Source organism: Jaculus jaculus, chromosome X (genome assembly GCF_020740685.1).
Source record: "Jaculus jaculus isolate mJacJac1 chromosome X, mJacJac1.mat.Y.cur, whole genome shotgun sequence".
Classification (NCBI taxonomy): Eukaryota; Metazoa; Chordata; class Mammalia; order Rodentia; family Dipodidae; genus Jaculus; species Jaculus jaculus.
The window spans coordinates 19,054,759-19,075,246 of record NC_059125.1 but is presented as its reverse complement, the minus strand read 5'-3'; the positions used below and the strand labels follow the sequence as shown (position 1 = coordinate 19,075,246).

Here is a 20,488-nt window from a genome sequence, read left to right as displayed (position 1 = left end):
TTTGCATGAAAGAGATTAAAATAGGTTATTCTCAATGGAGAGTGTTGAATTGATCACTTTAGAGTCATCTGTACCTTAAATATTTATGAATAAAATGTTACAAATTAATTATGAACAGGCCCCCAACTAAATAAGAGTTTAAATTTTCAATACTTGTACTGTTAGCTTCATGCCACATTCTCTTATAAAGCATCAAGGGCAGTAAGTCTTCATCCTTTAAGGCTTTGGAAATAATCCAAAGCCATTTAGTGTCCAATATTTGATTAATAGTTTTGGTCACTCACAGTTATTGAGTACATTACTGAGCAAATACAAGCTTTGGCTATAAAATAATTACAACAGTCTGCTGATAATTATAAAACAGTCCCTTGGTAGTTCCCGAAAGTGAATCTTAAAAATGTTTTGAAAACAGACAGCATTTGTGAATAGACAATTTAAGATTCTTTTATGAAGCTCACACATAAACAAAAATATTTATAATATATGCATGTATTTTGTGAAAAATCCAAGTTTTACATATTTATTTTTACTTTTAGAGAAAGTGAGCATCCTTTTGAAAATATATTTCATACCTAAAAATCATTCATTAGGTAGAAAAAACAAGAGCTGGGAGCACAAAGGGAATAAAGAAGATTCATTTTAAGGAAAATAACTTTCAGACCTGTGTGAAGATCAAGTGACTATAAGGTCTGTTTGGAGGTTGGCGGCACTAAAAACGTCATCATTTTCAAGCAAAAGGAGAGGTTTTATGATGAGATGAAAACAAGAATGAAGAAAAAGTGATAGTTCCTATAGAATTTTTTTGAAGCAGAATTCACAGAAACCATTTCAGTAAATTAGGAAAGGAAAATGAAAAGTAGAAACTAATTCTCTAATTCATAGAAACCATTTCAGTAAATTAGGAAAGGAAAAAGAAAGGTAGAAACTAATTCTCTACTTTTTAGTTTTAGATAAAATTAAGTCAGACAACCAAACCAACCAGAAACATAGGAAATCTAGTATTGGGGTAGATAATGTATTCTATTTTGGACATTCAGAAGCTCATAGAGTTTGTAGTTAGATATGTATGTTTGGTAAGTGGCTGAAAGTATAATTCTGGATATCAGGAAAAATGATTAAGATAAATGAAAAAAATGGGAGTCTTAATGCTAATTGAATCCACAAAGCTTGAAATATGTAGAAGTGGGGAGAAAATTAAGACTGTATTATTTGCCTAGCATGTGCAAGGGCTTGGATTCAATTCCCAGCACTGTAAAACAAACAGCCCCATTCTGAAATAACAGCAGCAACAAAAGCTGCCAATATTTATGGTTGTGCAGAGGAAAAATAAACTACATTGCTTATGGCTGGAGGTCCTAACTTTGCATCCTGAGTGATTCCTTAGATTCTTCACATCTTAAGATTTCTATATTCTTCAGGTCAGTGTGGTGTCCGCCTAGACAAGGAGGGTGTATTGGATCTTTTAGGAATGGAGGCAGATCCTGAGGAGAGAATTAGTCCATTGCACCTCAACAGGGCCCCAGCTGAAACCAAGAGTAATTGGGTAAATGAACATGAGTTCTGCTTTATTGGTGAACTTGGTACCAGCACAAGAGTGAAGGACATAGGCACAGAGAACACCCAACTCCTACCAAACCAGAGATCCAGAGACAGAAAGGCTCTCAAGACCTCATCATCAAAGTAGACCTAAAATGAACCCAACATGGCTCAGGGAAATTCACAGAAGAGAGTGCAGAAAGATTGGTAGAGCCACGTGTTGGGACATTATGCGCAGAGACATTGCCTCTTACCCATAACTGATGGCTAACCCCTCAATGCATGACCCATATACCTCAACAAGGAGGGTCCCTGGGGAGAGGGGAGGACAGAGAGGAGGCTAACAATGGCCCCAATATGGCTTTATACACACTGTATACATAATTAATAAATAAAAAATTAAAAGATTTCTATAATGTGCTGTCTACTACTCAGCTCCACTTGGATGTCTAGCAGGGATTTCAAAGGTCTCTTCCCAAAATGTATAGCCCTTGTTTTTTTTTTTTTTTATTCATCTTAATAAGTGGGTATGCCATCATTTAGTTGCTGAGGCTAAAACCTTTGGAATCTTACATGGCTTCATCCCCACCCAAATCTGATCTGCTCTAAAACTTTTCCAGCTCTGTATCAAACTGTAGTAGAACCCAGTTGCTTCTCACTAGAATAATCTTTCCTATTTTAATCTAAGTCACAGTCATTCTTGACTGAATTATCACAACACTCTTCAAATGATAACATTACTTGTTTCCATTCCATTATAACAGAGGAATATTGGATATACTTATCATAATGATAAAAGTTTAGTTGTTATGGATATGCTAATTAGCATGATTGAAAACATCACATTATTCCTCATATATATGTACAAGTATAATGTCAAATAATTGTATTGGTCAAAAAAAAGCCTTATTGAAAGGGTGATATTTAAGCAAATTCTCATGGCCCTGATAATATGGAACATAAAGACAAGTGTAAAGAAAGCAGTCTAGGAAGGTCCCAGCAAGTGGAAATCCCATGAGGTCTGAGTATGTTTGGCATATGGCAACTAATGGAAATCAGCAAGGCAGGAAAGAAACAAGTAGGAGAGAGGAAGGCAACAACTCAGAAAAGTCATAAGAATCTGATTGCACTGGGCCTGTTAGGCTCAGTTTCACTTTCTATTTTGAATAAGAAGGGAGTCATTGGGAGGTTTGGAGTACAAAAGTGGTATATTATACTTTCCTTTCCTCTCTCTAGCTAATTTGAAATACTCCATGGCAACATATCACCCTACTGTTGACCACCAAATGGCAACCCTTCTCTACTCATACACAGAATCAGACAGACAGACAGACAGACAGACAGACAGACACACACACACACACACACACACACACACACACAACCTCAACTCCTTTTCCTGCTGATGGTTCCACATTGTACTTACCACTATTTAATACCAAGTGTATGCATATGTGTATGTGTATATATGTGTTTAACTTGTTAATAAATGTTTCTTATTTTCTCCTCAGAATATAAGCTTCACAAGGATAAGAATTTTCAGTGTTTCTTATCTAGCACCAAGTTTTGAACCTACCTAACACATTCTTAACATAAAAATATTTATGAATGTATGAATTATTATGTTGTTAATAACAGATGGTATTTACTCATGGTACTGAACACTTCATGCTTCTATAATGAGAGAAGTAAGAGAGTTGCAAGATAGCATTGTTTTGGAATCCAAAGTAGAAGAACTTTTAACTAGGAGAAATGAATAATGGGCACTGCTGTTATATGGAGTCAAATAGATGGACAAATAGAACAGGGCAACTAGATGTTACATAATCATTGATTTTACCAAATCTACTTTACCCTTGGGGGTGCTGGGGAAGCAGGAATGGAGTGAGTCAGTGAAGAATCAAGGACTGATAAATACTATGCAACAATGTCAATCAGGACTTCAAAACTCAGGTGTGGTAGCACATGGTCTACAGCCATAGCACTTGAGAAGCTGAAGCAGGGGGATCACCAATTGTTTTTCATTGCCTCTTTTTAAAAATGAAGAATAGGAGAAATAACTTAAGAATAGAGATGCAGAGTGACTCATAAATAACTTTCAGGTTAGCAAAGATGAATACAAGCGGTATTTTTTTCAAATTATTTACTAATAATTGTGATCATTAAAATATAAAATGTATTAGCAGCAAGGAACAAAGCTGATATATTATTTAAAAACTGGTGTTTATATGAATATCTCTATACACATGTGCATATATGTAATATATGCAAATACAACATACATGTGTCAACATGCATACATAGGAAATTTTTAGCATGTAGGTTCTTAGTAAGGAGGGTCAAATCATGCTGAAACCTCTCATACAAGGGCCAGTACTCTAACTGATAAGCTTACAACTGACTCATTTGGAGTTGTGTAAATATATATATATATATATATATATATATATATGTATATATATACACATATATACACATATATACATATATATGCAAATATATACATACATATATATACATATATACGTGTGTGTGTGTCTAAACTATTTATCTATGTATATGCATAGAGACAGTTTAGATATAATGCTCATTTCTTAATTAAAGAATAATACTGGAATAGAAATAAGGAGATGAAATCTCATAACAATGTCTTCATAAAGTCATCAGCCTAAGGGCAGTCTTTAACATATCATTGTTTTTAAAAGATTTTTTTAATATTTCTATTCATTTATTTGAAAGTGACAGACAGAGAGAGAAAGAGGCAGATAGAGATAGATAGATAGAGAGAGAGAGAGTGCCGGGGCCTCCAGACACTGCAAGGAACTCCATATGCCTGCGCCCCCCTTGTGCATCTGGTTAACGTGGGTCTTGGGGAATTGAGCCTCAAACCAGCGTCCTTAGGCTTCACAGGCCAGAGCTTAACCACTAAGCCATCTCTACAGCCCTGACATGTCATCTTTATAGGCTTTTCAGAATAAATTGTAAATGTCACATCTAACATCATCCAATTCACAAATTCATCTCTATTCGCAGAAGTTGAAGTAAAAGAAATGAAGTTGCAGATGTTCAAATCTGACTTTAGATGTTAGCATTATGCATTATCAGGAAAACAAAACATTTTCCTACATAGGCAAGCTAACTTCTGATCTGAGATTCTAAAGTAAACATTAGTTTACTTTTGTGATTATATTTCTATCTTGAAATTATAACCTACCATTGCATGATATTAAGGTAAAGTTCTTCCAACTTATATTTATCTTACTTAACATTAAACAATTTAAAGTTGAAGTGCAGATTTTTTTGCTTCAGATCAGCTTCCAAATACATGAATATTGTATATATATTTATCCATATGATTATCAGTTTCAACACAAGATATAGATTACTTTTCAGAAGTAAAAGAATTTCTAACATGAATTGGAAAAAAATTATGTAATTAATATACTTTCCCCAGAAAAAAATTCAAAGATGTGACATATTTTTTCCATAATCCAAATATCAAATTACCAAGCTTCTCTTTTTTTAAGTGAGGCTATATTATGATTGACTACAAATATGGAAGTCCCACCCAACAATAATAGTTTTCTAGAGTTTAAAATGCAAATAATGGAAAATAGATAAATATAAGAAATGAGGCAGAAACAAGAAAATGAAAAAGTATGCACCACTTTTTAAAGGAAATATTTCATATTTTTAAAATGTGGCAGTAGTTCTGTTTGTCATAGCCATATATAATTACTAGAGAAAGTACTCTAAACTGCTTTGGAAAATATAAGGGAAGAGCAAAGTAAGGCTGTAAATAAAGCTTTCTGTGATGGTAGAAATATTGTACACTATCCAATCAGGAAACTGTTACTTACATGTGGCTCTTAAGCATTTGAAAGATGGCTAATGATAAATTGAATTTCACATTATGTTAGATTATAATTAAACTTAAATAGACCCTTGTGGATGGTGGCAACATCATTAGACAGCCCAGTTATAGAGGTTGATGATTTTACTTCACCTCTCGGTTCTGTTGGGCAAGATATTAGACAAATACAATATCACATAAATAATGCTTTACTCTTTATTTTTCCACAATAAGGCTAGTAAGAGTGGAAAATAAGTTAAGCTGACAATAAAACAGAGGATAGTTTAATTTGCACAATGAACACACATAGCAAACAAACATACAGTATTGAATTGCAATGTAAAGAATATGGCTTATGTACCCCGCTCAGTACTATGGACTCACCCCACTGCCTAGCCCAGATCCCCATGTAGACTGCATGCCCATGCCAATTTGGAACCAGGAAGACTAGTCTACCCCGGTTCAAGGTGACATTTTCTGCACCCAAACAAATCACTAGTCCAGACATAGGGATGAATAGGCCCTCAGTTTTGCCCTTTCTTTCACATGTGCCCAGCACCGACATTTATAGCCACTTGCTCACATCCACTCTGAGCAAGGCAGACCAGGCGGTTGAGTTCTCAGGTCCCCTGCAAACAATGTCACAGGCTCACCTTTGCACTCAGCCTAGACCCACATGTAGAAACCCTGCTAAAAGCAGCCTGGGGAAATACAGATCAGGATGCTCAGCACAGGCCAGTGTGGAGCAAATGTTGCTGAATTTCAGGCAAAACAAAGGGATAATCTCCGGATTGGCAAACCCCAACTCAAAACAAGAAACCAAGGCAAGAAATTCCCACCAAGAATGCTAAGTTCCATAGTATAAACCTCTAAAAAACTACTTAATGGAAAGTACAGATTAAAAAAAAAATCTAAAAGACAATTATGATTAGCTTACACTACAAATTGAAAAAGCACATGAGCAAAGGACTGGATGAAATGCAAGAGAATCAGCTAATAAACTCAGTAGACAACTGAATGAATTCAAAGAAGACATTAGCAAAAGCCTGAATGAATTCCAAGAAAGCACAGACAATCAACTAAATGCAATGAGAAAGTTGAACCAAGAAAGGAAAATGGAACACAATAAAGAGAACTAGATGCTGAAACAAAATCAAATGGAATCAAAAGTGAAATAACTCAATTAATAGGCTCCCAAGAAAGCCTTACTAGCAGAATAGATCAAGTGGAGGACAGAATACCAGGACTTGAGGTCAAGACAGAAAAAATAGGTCAGAAAGCCAAAATCAATGACAAGTTCAAATGGAAAAAAAAAAATTATATATATATATATATATATATATATATATATATATATATATATGAATAAAACATGAAAGTATTGTGGGACACCTTAAAAACTAAATGTTTGAATCATGGGCATATAAGAGGGGAAGAACTACTGGTTGAGGGCAAAGAAAATATCATTAATAAAATTGTAGAATAAAACTTCTCAAACGTTATGAAAGTGAGGCCTATCTAGGCACAAGAGATACACAGAACACCAAATAAATAGGCATGAAAAGAAATACCCCACTTTATATAAAAGTTATGACACTAAATGCATTAAACAAAGAGAAAGTATTAAAAGCTACAAGAGAAAAACAGCAAATCCTTTACAAAGGAAAGCCCATAAAATAACATCAGAATTTTCAATGGAAACCCTGAAAGCAATAAGGTGTTGGAATGGTATTTCAAATATGAAAGGCCAACACAAATGACTAAATGCAAAAAAATCATCCTTCATAATAGAAAGAGATAAACTTTCTACAATGAAAGCCATTTGTATGAAAATATGAGCACTAATTCACCCCTAAACAGAATACTGGATGAAATATACCACACTGAAGAATTGAACAAACATATAATAGGATATTAGAAGGGGGAAAAAAATGAAAACAGTAATCAAAACTAGGACAAATTTGAAAATAAAAAAGATCAAGGAAATACCAAACTCTACAAAATGTTCAACATGACAAGGTTAACTCACATTGTACAATATAACTGAATATCAATAGACTCAACTCCCTAATCCAAATGTACAGGTTAGCAGTGTGGATCAGAAAACAAGATTATTGGGCTGGAGAGATGGCTTAGTGGTTAAGCGCTTGCCTGTGAAGCCTAAGGACCTCGGTTTGAGGCTCCATTCCCCAGGACCCAGTTAGCCAGATGCACAAGGGGGCGCATGCATCTGGAGTTCGTTTGCAGTGGGTGGAGGCCCGGCACGCTTATTCTGTCTCTCTCTCTCTCTCTCTGCCTTTCTCTCTTCGTCTGTCGCTCTCAAATAAATAAATAAAAATAAACAAAATTTAAAAAAAAAAGAAAACAAGATTATTCCATTTTCAGCCTTTAAGAAGCCCACATTACCATTAAGTATAGGTCCCACCTTGGGGGAAAGGATTGAAAAAATATTCCAATCAAATAGAAGCAAGAAACAAGCAGGTATGGCTATATTAATATCTGAAAAAATAGACTTCAAAACCCAAAGAAATCCATTCAGTTAAAGAAGGCTATTTTATAATTATCAAACTAATAATTCAACAAGAAAATATTATAACTTAAACATTAATATACACACCAATGACAGGTGCACCAAATTTTGTAAAGCACAGCATACATTGAATATATTAAATCATTCATAAATCCCAACACTATAATAGTTGGTGACATTAATACCTCACAACTGTCAAGAGAAATATCACCTGAGAGAACAAATAGAGAAACAATGGAGCTAAACAACACCATAGATCAAATTGACTTAATAGACATCTACAAAACACTCCAGCCCAACATGGAAGAATACACATTCTTTGTAGCAGCTCATGAAACTTTCCCTAAAATAGATTATATTTTACAACTTAAAGCAAGTCTCCACAAATTTAGGAAAATCCATATAACTCATTGCATAATATCTGAATACAATGCAATAAAGCTAGAAATCAATAAGAGAAATTATAGAAAATATACAAACTTGGATATTGAGCAACACAATATTGAACAATGAACTGGTCACTGGAGAAAGAAAGAAAGAAATAAAAGAAATTCATAGACGTGAATGAAAATGTAATTACACCACACTAAAACCTATGAAACAAAATAAAGGCAGTCCTAAGAGGGAAGTTTGCAACTCAAAGTGCTTATATCACAAAAACAGAGAGATCTCAAATGAATAATGTAGCAATGCATATGAAGGCTTTGGTCAATGAGTAGAAATGAAGGAAACAACTGAAAATGAGAAGGTTCTTTTTAAAGATTGATAAATACCTACCTAAATTGAACAAAACAAAGAGAGACTAACTTAATCTGTGAGATTAAATATGAACAAGGAGACATTAAAATAGATACCAATGAAATGTATGGTGCAAATCATAAGGATATATTCTTTGACAAATATACCAAAGTAAAAAACAGAAGAGATAAGTAATCTAAATAGATATATAAATTAAAACAAAATCATGATTCTATGGGGGCCAAAGGTGGATTCTTGTGGTTTGAATGTAAATGTGTGATTCCTAACATGTAAGGTATTTAAAAGATATTTTATTTATTGATTTATTTGAGAGAGAATGAGGAAGACAGAAGAGAGAAAGAGAATGGGTGGTTCAGGGCCTCTAGGCACTGCAAATGAACACCAGACACATGCACCACCTACTGCATCTGGCTATATGTGGGTACTAGGGTATCAAATCTGGATCCTTAGCCTTTTCAGGCTAGCACCTTAAGTACAAAGCCATCTCTCCAGCCACCTAAGGTACTTTTTATTTATTTATTTATTTTTATTACAGAGAAAGAAAGAGGCAGATAGGAGAGAGAGAAAGAGTAGTGGGCAGCTTCACAATGTTGGGATTAGCCTCCAAACAAACACAGTTTTAGGGCAGGAAGGCATTTTGTTCAAGGTTACAGATCCAGGGAAATTTCCATCAATGGCAGAGGAAGCTGGCTCCCATTCATAAATCCAAGCAGAGAAAGAAACTAGCAGCAGCCAGCAAACATCAAAAAAGCAGCAAGCATGTACTGGCAGCAAACAGGACCCCAGAGCTTAGATGGCACTGAACACCATTGGGCTGGAATTCAGATCTGTCCTCAGTGACACCTTAGGGCTGGACTCTAGAATCCATTCCCAGTGACACCTCCTTAAGCCAGGTAGCTATAGTTTCAGGTTTAATTTTAACTCCTGATTCAATGGATAAATACATTCAAACTACCACAAAGGCTAAAACCAGACACTGGAAAAAAGACAGGATTTTCAACAAGTGGTCCTGAAGAAGCTGGATAACTACATGTAGAAGAATATATTTAGACCCTCTTTTCTCATCTTGTTCATAAATCCACTCCAGGTTTGGAGAGATGGCTTAGCAGTTCAGGCATTTGCCACAGGACCCAGGTTCGATTCTCCAGGACCCATGTTAGCCAGATGTACAAGGTAGCACATGCATCTGGAGTTGGTTTGAAGGGGTTGGATGCCCTGGTGAACCCATTTCTCTCCCTCTCTCTCTCTCTCTCTCTCTCTCTCTCTCTCTCTCTCTCTCTCAAATAAATAAATAAAAATAAAAATTTAAAATATCCTAAAAGAAAGATTACTGTCAGAGTACTTGATGACACACCAAAGGTTAATGATAAGACCCTACTGCTGAAGACACCTTATGAGGTTGACACATAAAATGGAGGAAGCTGGAAGAGAGTCAGTCCCCAGACAGTCAGATTTTAACATGGAATAGTTTGATTTGTTTATTAGTTGTAGTCAGCATCAGTTGTACTGATTAGGATGCTATAGATGCATAAAGAGAGAAGAGAAGCCATGAGGGTTTAGATGACAGCATAGTAGATCGGCAATTGGAGGGACAGAATACAGGAAGGTCCTGAGGGGTCCAAGGGAAATGGAAGGTGGGGAGCAAGGAGATACACAAAATTAAAGATGGCAAGATGGCATGATTTAGTATTATAGAAACCTACTTCATCATTAGCTAATAAAACAATATAACTTTTTAAAAATTAAAAAAAAAACAGAGAGCGATGAAGAGAGGAGAAGAGATAGATAAAGTAAAACAGACACAGAGGGAAAAAAAAGGGAGAGAGTTTGGACAGAATGCTCTTCAGAGGAGAAGAAAACTTAACTCTAAAATCTTAGGCTATTGCTAGTAAATAACAGAGCCAGAATTGAGTTACTACCCACAGTGGGATATTGGCCAGGGGGACCCATGAGGATCCTAAAACAATGCAAACCATTGTCAATGTCCTTTTTTACCCACTACAACTAGATGATAAAGATGTATTACTGAAGACACCGCTAACTTAAGTCATAGAACATTGAGAAATAAAGCAGGGACTATGATGGAGGCTATCTCCCCATTAGATAATCAACTACTAATGAGGCCCACTTGGTGGGAGGAAACCCAAGTCCAAAGCCTATGACTTGGAGGACTGTAGATGCTAGAGGGAATTTTCCATTGTTCTTTAGTTAAATGGAGAGGGAATGCCCATAAAAAATATTCTAAATGTATATTTTTATCTCTTTTGATAACTGGTGCTCTCACTCTTGGTTATAGGACTACTTAAAAAATATTTTATTTATTTATTTCAGAAAGTAAGATGGATACATAGAGAGAAAGAGAGAGAGAGAGAGAGAGAGAGAGAGAGAGAGAGAGAGAGAGAGAGAGAGAGAGAAAATGGGCACCAGGATGTATAACTGTTACAAAAGAACTGTATATACATGCACCACTTTTTGCATCTGGCATTAAGTGAGCACTAGGGAATCAAACCTGGGTCTTTTGGTTTTGTAGGCAACAGCCTTAATTGCTAAGCCATCTCTACAACCCTGGAGATCTACTTTTTAAAGATAGTAGCAAATTCTGTGAGGAGAACCAAGAGTAATCAGAATGACAGTAAGAGAAAGTTGAGTGTCTAGCATGAGAAGAGTCATCTCTATTACTCCTGACAAGGCCCAGGAAACATTACAGAGGAAGTGGATGATTTGCTGTTCTCACAACTAGCCACAAAACCTTCTCCAGGGAAATGATGGTAGACACTGAGGAGACTCAAAACTCATTAACACTGGGCATGGTGGTCCGTGACTTTAATCCCAGCACTTGGGAAGCTAAGGATAGGAGGATCACTGTGAGTTCGAGGCCACATTGAGACTACATAGTTAATTCCAGATCAACCTTGGCTAGAGCAAGAGCCTACCTTGAAAAAACAAACAAACAAAAAACAATAAGAAAAACTCAATAAAACATAAAATCAGAGGCTGCTGAGAGCTCAACACTAAAGAAGACTTCTAGTGGGCTGGAGAGATGGCTTAGTGGTTAAGCGCTTGCCTGTGAAGCCTAAGGACCCCGGTTCGAGGCTCGGTTCCCCAGGTCCCACGTTAGCCAGATGCACAAGGGGGCGCATGCGTCTGGAGTTCGTTTGCAGTGGCTGGAAGCCCTGGCGCACCCATTCTCTCTTTCTCTCTCTATCTGTCTTTCTCTCTGTGTCTGTCGCTCTCAAATAAATAAATAAAAATGAACAAATATTTAAAAAAAAGAAGACTTCTAGTAAGTTTCCCTATGCTCAGAGAACATTGTAGAAAAGGGGACAGAAATAACATAAATGTTACATGGTGGAATGGCATACTGTGAGGCACTGTCCTCCCCAAAGGAACTGACTAGTGCATTTATGACTCCATAGTGATTACTGATACATCCAATGAGGAGTGCTTTTGGTGGAATGGTTATGGCAGAGGGGCCAACTGAGGACACCCAGTATAATTAAAAAAAAAAAAAAAACATGTTTAGTCAACAAAGGATCACCCCCAATGATCAAGGCACTTTGTCAGCCCAAATAGCCCATTGTTACAATACTACTCCACCATTACATGACTTGAGTGGTAATTCTTTGGGAAGTTCATGTAGTCTACTGCCCTCTAATTGGCCCAACCCTAATCCTGCAGGCAAAAGTTGGGATCATATTGCATTGCACTTGGCCAGATTTTCTGAGAAAGTCGTTACTGTCCTGATGAACTGTCCTTTCTTTACTTTCTTTTTTCTGCTGCCTTATACAGTTCAGAGTGAAATCTTATAAAGAATATGCACATTTCCAGCATGATACATTTCTTGACACTGAATTTATGTCATAATTAGCCCATTTCTAAACATTTTATTATGTAATATCAAGAAACTTCTATCTGGTGTGCTAAAGTGTTCTTTTAAAAATATTTTATTCGGGCTGGAGAAATGGCTTAGTGGTTAAGCACTTGCCTGTGAAGCCTAAGGACCCCGGTTCGAGGCTCGGTTCCCCACGTCCCACGTTAGCCAGATGCACAAGGGGGCACACGCGTCTGGAGTTTGTTTGCAGAGGCTGGAAGCCCTGGCGCGCCCATTCTCTCTCTCTCCATCTGTTTTTCTCTCTGTGTCTGTCGCTCTCAAATAAATAAATAAAAAATTTTAAAAAATAAAAAAAATATTTTATTCACTTATTTGAGGGAGAAATAGGCAGAGAAGAGAAGGAGGGAGAGAAAGAGAGAAAGAGAGAGAGAGAGAGAGGGAGAGAGTGGGTGCTCCAGGACTCCTAGCCACTGCAAATGAATTCCAGATACTTCCACCACCTTCTGCATCTAGCTTATGTGGATCCTGGCAAATACAACCTGGGTTCTTTGGCTTCACAGGCAAGCACCCTAATTGCTAAATCATCTCTCCAGCCCTCAAGTGTTCTTTTACATGAAACAAAAATGAAATTTAACAGATATGGTTTTCTATGGTATTTGGTTACTACCATAGCAGAACTGCTGAAATGTGTTGTCTTTCTACTTGTTTATTTACTTGTTAATTTGCCTATTTACTAAAAATATGTTTTTTGTAGTAGTTACTGTGTGCTAAGCTAAGAAATAAGTAACATAATGATAGACAAGTAGCCACTGTGCATACCTTAGAGAGTTAATATTCTCATAGGAGACAAAGTCCAGAAAACACCCCAAATACCAGTACCTTATTAAAGATAACAGTATAGTGAAATAAACATAATAGGAGACAAAAAGAGCATGATATTTTAGGGCTGGAGTTGTCATTGAAAGTGAGCCTAGATGATGAACAGGGCTTAATTAGGCAAAGAAGAGGTAAGAATATATGACAGGCCAGAAAGATGTAGATAATACTGAACATTGCTGAAAGGAAACTAAAATTTCTAATTGTTAATTGTGTGTGAGGGGATGTGGGGAATGATCCTAAGAGGGTAAGACATTACACTAGAGTTTTAAGACAAGGCAAAATCATACAAGAGAGCTGGACAGACAGCTGGGTAGTTAAGGTACTTGCCTGCAAAGCCTTAGGACACAGGTTTGAATTTCCAGTACCCATGTAATTCCTATGCACAAAGCAGTGCATGCAAATAGAGCTAATTTTCAGTGGCTAGACATCCTGGAATGCCTATTCTTTCTTCTCTGTCTATCTGCCTCTTTCTCTATCTTGTTCTCAAATAAGTAAACAAAATATTAAAAAAAATCATACAAGTGAGTACAGATTGTTCAAAAAGAAGTGCCTAAGAGCTGGGATGTTAGAGCATATGCCTAATATGCATAGGGTTTTAAGTTTTGATTACTAGCACTGAAATGAGTGACATGTAAACAACCAATATCTTTAAAAGAGAGGAACGTGCAAACTCCATGAATTTAATGCATTTGGAAAAATCATCCTAGAGTCTATGTAGAGTGAACTAGAAAGTAGCAATAATAGAAGAGAAACTTCTAAGGTGAAATATGTAATTTAGGTGAGACATCATAGCTGAGGGATGGGATATAGATTAAAGGCCAGATGTGCAAACGATTGAAGTAGCCTTGCTATAGCTTAACTATGAGAGGGAAGAGTCAAAAATGACTATGAGATTCCCAAGGTGAGCAACTCAATCGGTTGTTCTAATGTTCACTAGTAGGAACCATAGGAAGGGAAATTGGTTGCATTTGGAGAAAAACCTTGAAAAGGCAAAGATAAGCTTAGCTTTAGATCTATTCAATTTCAATTTCTGTGGAAAATGAAAATGGAAAGGAAACCATATTACATACACGTTTATAACGCAAAGGAGCTTCATCAGCTAGAAAAAAAATAAGGTCAGGTAGCCATCATTGGTCTGAAAATATATGAGTAAATGTATTTTAAAAAACATGTACATAATGTGACAAAAGAAGAGGGAAGAAATTTACTGGCATGAGTCAAAAATACCTTGATGAACTGCAGATTCTGTATGGGCTACCTACAAATATAAATTGGCACCTAAAATTCTGATTTATTTTATTCACTGGGCAAGTCTTCCTTAGTTGACAGCATTGTACTCTTGTGGCCTACAAATATAAACTGGAAGGCATTCCCCTGAAGAATCTAAAGATGTGATCAAAAGAGCTGAAGCATTTGTTTAGAATATCAAGGAGCATGAGCATACAGAGAGAAGTGTCTGCAAGACAGCATAATATAGGCCTCCAGAAATACAATATAATATATAGATAATATTATTATTTATATTATATAATATTACATATATATAATATAATATAGCCTCCCAAAAGCCTTAATTTTATACCATGAATCAGTTTTCTTCTTAGCTCCTTCCTAGATTACATTCCCTAAATTCACTACATTAACACTACATTTGATCTTAACTGATTTTCCAAAGGCTTATGACTGAGAAATCTCTTCTCTATTTAAGAAGCCTGTTTTTCCCACTGAGATCGAACAATTGACTTTCTGATACCATTTTATCTCATATGGATATTTCTAACCAAAACTGAACTGCACTTACTTAACTGAATACGTATTGCATCCATGTTTTCTAAAGAATGCCTTAGCCGGGAATGTTGGCGCATGCCTTTAATCCCAGCACTCAGGTGGCAGAGGTAAAAGGATTTTAGTGAGTTTGAGGCCACCCTGAGACTCCATAGTGAATTCTAGGTCAGCCTGGCCTAGAGTGAGACCCTACCTCAAAAAACCAAGCAACAGGGCTGGAGAGATGGATTAGCGGTTAAGCGCTTGCCTGTGAAGCCTAAGGACCCCGGTTCGAGGCTCGGTTCCCCAGGTCCCACGTTAGCCAGATGCACAAGGGGGCGCACACGTCTGGAGTTCGTTTGCAGAGGCTGGAAGCCCTGGCGCGCCCATTCTCTCTCTCTCTCCCCCTCTATCTGTCTTTCTCTCTGTGTCTGTCGCTCTCATATAAATAAATAAATAAATAAATAAATAAATAAATAAATAAATAAATAAATAAAAACCAAGCAACAACAACAACAAAAAGAATGCCTTAGACCATGACACATGAAGTGACTAGGAACTAGATTTCTTCCTCATCCCCAGATATCAGTTACCTATCAATGTTTCTTCTTTCACCATCACAGTCCTTTTGATATAATCCCAAATGTAACTCCTCAAATTTACACTAAGTATTATTATATTCCTTTTAGAATTCAGGTCTAGACAGCTTTATGCTCTATGATCATCAGTGAAAATTAAACTATTCATAAATTTTCAATTCTTAATCACTAGCTCAGTTTCATATTTATTTTTTAAACATTTTATTTATTTATTTATTTATTTATTTATTTATTTATTTATTTAAGAGATAGATAGAGGGGCAGATAGAGAGAAAGGATGGGCGTGCCAGGGCCTCCAGCCACTGAAAATGCACTCCAGATGCATGTGCCTCCTTTGGTAGCTGCCTTACATGGGTCCTTGGGAATTGAACCTTGGTCCCTTGGCTTTGTAGGAAAATGCCTTAACCACTAAACCATTGCTCCAACCCCTCATTTTCATATTTAAGTAACCTATTTGCATTAAGGTTTATATCTCTCTTCGTTTAAAATCTGTTTTATTGTTTCCCCTTATGATGGCTTATCTTTCCTAATAAAGAGTATCTAATGAATATCCTGAGGCATGGTCCCCTGCTACTCCACAGGGAGTTACTGATGACTTCAAGACCCTTCAGTGAATACCATAACCCCACTGAGGAGGTCTACAGGCTAATGGGACCTGGGGTGACGGAATAAAAGAGAGTAAGCTTCTGTAATTAATATAAAATAAAATTTGTATTAAAAAGGAGCACCTAAGTGACTTTTTAGTAAATTATGTCATCCTCTGAGATTTACCTTTCACTACCATTGTCCTCCTCATTCTGTGGGTATTATTCTGATTCTGTTAATTGCCATAATTCCAAATAATAGCCCAATAATCTTTAACCTAATAATGTACACGGTAAGTTCAATTTATGCTAAGAGAGACATTATTCTGATAATATTCACTAGCTCACCATTGTATTATCTGCTTTAGAATGAGGAAATATGTCAAAGAAAAGAGAATACCACTACCCTCATGGATTTTAGACTAATTTGTAAGATAAACACAAAATAGCTATGTAAATTATGCTTTGTAATAATTGGAATAAGCAACAATGTCAGAAAAGCACAGTAGAGTTAAAGAATTGATAAGGTAACAGGACCTCGTGAGAGGAGATTGTGTATCTAGGAGCTATTAATTTATATATGGCATGTCTATGAAATATTTGACAAAAGATTCATATGCTGAAGACTTGATCCCTAACTAGTGGATGTAATAATTGAGAGGTGATTGGATCACAAATCCTCTAGTCTCATCAATGGATCAAGCACTCATGGATTACTGGGAGAAAATAGTTGTCATTATTGGAAATGGGTGGAAGCTTTCAGAGGTGGGGCCTAGTTGCAGTGGTAGGTCATAGGTGGCATGCCCTATGTGTCCCCCATAAACTTAGGTGTTTTTTGTCCCTGGCCCTTTCTCCTGTTTCCTCTTTGCTTTCCGGTAATCATGACAGGAGCCCTTTTACTTCAGCATGTATTTCTCAAATAAAGTCAAGTGATCAAGGTCCTTGAAACTTTGACCCAAAATCTTTCCTCTACTTAATAGTTCTTCTCAGGTAATAATCATAGTTATGAAAAAAAAATAACTAAACCCCATTTCACTTTTCATAGATAAATTAAAGAGGATGAAGTTGTGAGTCATAACACTGCATAGAATTTTTCCCAATGTTTGTGAGGCAGAAAGTTTGACAATGGCACAACCTGAAGCTTTAAGTGCATTATGAAGTGTGAAGTTACATTTTTTGTCAGATTAATGATGGGCAACTGTATTATGATGAGATAGAAAGACATTTCTTTGGTTGCAGTTCTCAGAGCATACTGATGAATGGCTCTTCTAGCTACAAATTAGTATTTTGTTTTGTTCAATCACTCATTTCCATCACTATCTTTGTGACTGTGACTAAATAATTTCATTTCACCATTGGCAATAGCTTTAGATATAACATAGTTCTTACCTTTTATGAATGTTTCCCCAGGAAGCATTAATGTTCTCAGTTATCATGTGCACTTTTCTGGTATCATCTGCTGAATAATCCTGGAGAAGTTTCATTGCCAAGTCATTTGCCACATCAACATTACTCTGCCACTGGCGGAGGTCTTTGGCCAATTGCTATAGATGTTTATGGGAAAGAAAATGAATGTCATTTTTTTTTTTTTACTCTCAGAAATCACTAGATGGAGTTGGTTCAAATATTTCATAAGTAGCATCTGAATCATCAAGCCACAACCTATCTACATAATTGTTCCTAACCTATCATGTGATTCAGTCAATCATGACAGTGTAAACCTATTTTCCATTGCAAAACCTCAACTGCAGCATTGTGAAGGATAACCAGTTTCAGGTACTTTAATTTAGAATCAATTAATTGCATAGAAGGCAAGGCTATTTTTTTCATAACACAAAGTTAACTATAAAAATAAACCCATATATTTGCTAAGTATGTGATATATAACAAAATTTGGACACAAAAAATTCATAAATTTTCCCAGTCTTTATTAACTTGTTGAATTTTTTATGTAATTAGTGCCATCTACTGGCATCAAAGAAAGCCTGCATAAAGAAAATGCTGAGCAACAAAAGGATAATGCTGTTTCTCTAGCCCTTGTAAACACATTTCAAAGAAAGAAATGAACCAATGATAGGTGCATATGGAAACATATTAACCTTAAATTTCCATTAAGCAGTTTTGTAAGTAGGAGGTATCTAAATATTGAAATCATACTAAACTGTTAATATATATCAAGGCCTAGAGAGATTGCTCAATGGTTAATGGTGCTTGCTTGCAAACCCTGATGGCATGGGTTCATTCTCCAGAATCCAAATCAAACCATATTCATGGGATGACACATGTGTCTGGAGTTATTAACAGTGGCAGAAGGCCCTGGTGTGACCACACTCACCCACCATACTCACTCTCGCGCTCTCTCTCTGCCTCTCCCTCTTTCTGTTTCTCTCTACCTCAAATAAATAAATAAAATATTTTTAAACAAGATGTAGCAAATCCAATATGGTGGGTTAAGCCATTGGTAACATGCATATAGAAATAGGAACAGGCAATTTAAAGAATAAAAGTATAAATGATATTATTAAAAAAGAAAAAGTTTATGTTTATTTAATAAAATGTATTGAATCAAGAAGACACAATTTGATACAAAATGTGGTAATTTGAATAGATGAACCCTGACATATTCAGTGTTTGACCAGTTTGTAGTTTGGATCTGCAGCCACCTGGCTTCAGAAGGTGTCATTTGGCCAATCGTAAGGTGTGACAGTGGGTTTGAGATTCCAATCTAAAGATATTCAAAGTGCCTAGTTCCACGTGGGGTTCCTGAAGTGTGGTGTGTGGCTTTTGGCTTGTGGCTTTTCTCTCTGACCTTGGCCTTTCTTCTGCCATTATGGACCTTCCCCAGGATCTGTAAGCTTCATTAAATATTCCATCCTCTATAAGTATGCCTGGTCTGGAAGTTCATCTTAGCGAACCAAAAGCTGTCTGATACACTAATTAAAATAATTAAAATATTAAATCTGGGAAGCATACTAAAACTCTTACATTCATTTACTATTTGTGGACGATTTTATCTATTTGAACAACTTGGCAATAGATACTAAATGACATACAATTGCATATTCTCATGGGCCCTGTAACACTACCTTTTGTACTTTATCCCAACAAAATATTGAAAATAAATAATGATTTTTCACAAAAATAGTAAAAATAAACTTTCAATATTTACTGAGAGGATGTTAAAAGAACATGATACATCAACCCAGTGGTCTAATAAGTAATGAATGTACAATACAATAATACTGCAACAAGGGATGTTGCTCAATTGGAGAGTGCTTACATAGCATGTACAAGACCCTGATTCAATACCAGTACCAGAAAAAAAAAATGTGTGCATGCATGTGTGTGTGTGAGAAATAGAACACATTTTTGCCTAAACTTTTTTTTTACCTGGGTAAGAACATACAGTCTTGATGTGGAAAGGGAACAGAAGAAATTGCAAGAATTGGTATTTCTGAAATGAAGATTCATTTGGTCTTAATTTTTTTATATATTCTGTGTCACAAAGGTGTGTATATGATAGAAATTAAGTATTAATACTTTGAGTATTCTTCACTGTGTTTGATTAGACGTGTCCCTCAAATATGTGTAATCTATATATGAGCCAGCATTTCTAACTTAACTAAAACATTCTATTCTAGACTCAAGTAAATAACAACATTTATTGCATACAGCAAATAGTTACAGATTACCAAGTGATAACCAAGAAGCCAAAGTCAATGTACCTAGCTTTTGTTTTGAAAACAGAGAAGTGTTTTTATTGGGGGTACAGAACATTAGTTGTTGCTATCACAAAGGAATTATAATCTATCCTTGTGAAATGCTTGTCTGTTCTAGACACAGATAGTGTTTGTGTTTTTTTTAAATATCTTTATTTATTTATTTGAGAGCGACAGACAGAGAGAGAAAGAGGCAGAAAGAGATAGAGAGAGAGAGAGATTGGGCGCACCAGGGCCTCCAGCCACTGCAAACGAACTCCAGATGCGTGCGCCCTCTTGTGCATCTGGCTAACCTGGGTCTTGGGGAATCAAGCCTTGAACCAGGGTCCTTAGGCTTCACAGGCAAGCACTTAACCACTAAGCAATCTCTCCAGCCTGTGTTTGTGTTTTATAAACAAAATTTGTTTCCTATCTTCTATTGATTCTCTGATTG

General features: G+C 36.1%; 1 protein-coding gene across 1 annotated transcript in view; it reads right to left on the bottom strand.

Annotated features, from left to right (window-relative positions):
• Nucleotides 1–20,488, bottom strand: part of Dmd (dystrophin) — a 2,157,654-nt gene that overhangs the window by 569,452 nt on the left and 1,567,714 nt on the right. The window contains exon 55 of the mRNA XM_045140973.1: nt 17,726–17,880. Coding sequence (XP_044996908.1) covers nt 17,726–17,880 — 155 coding nt within the window. The remainder of the gene's footprint in view (nt 1–17,725; nt 17,881–20,488) is intronic.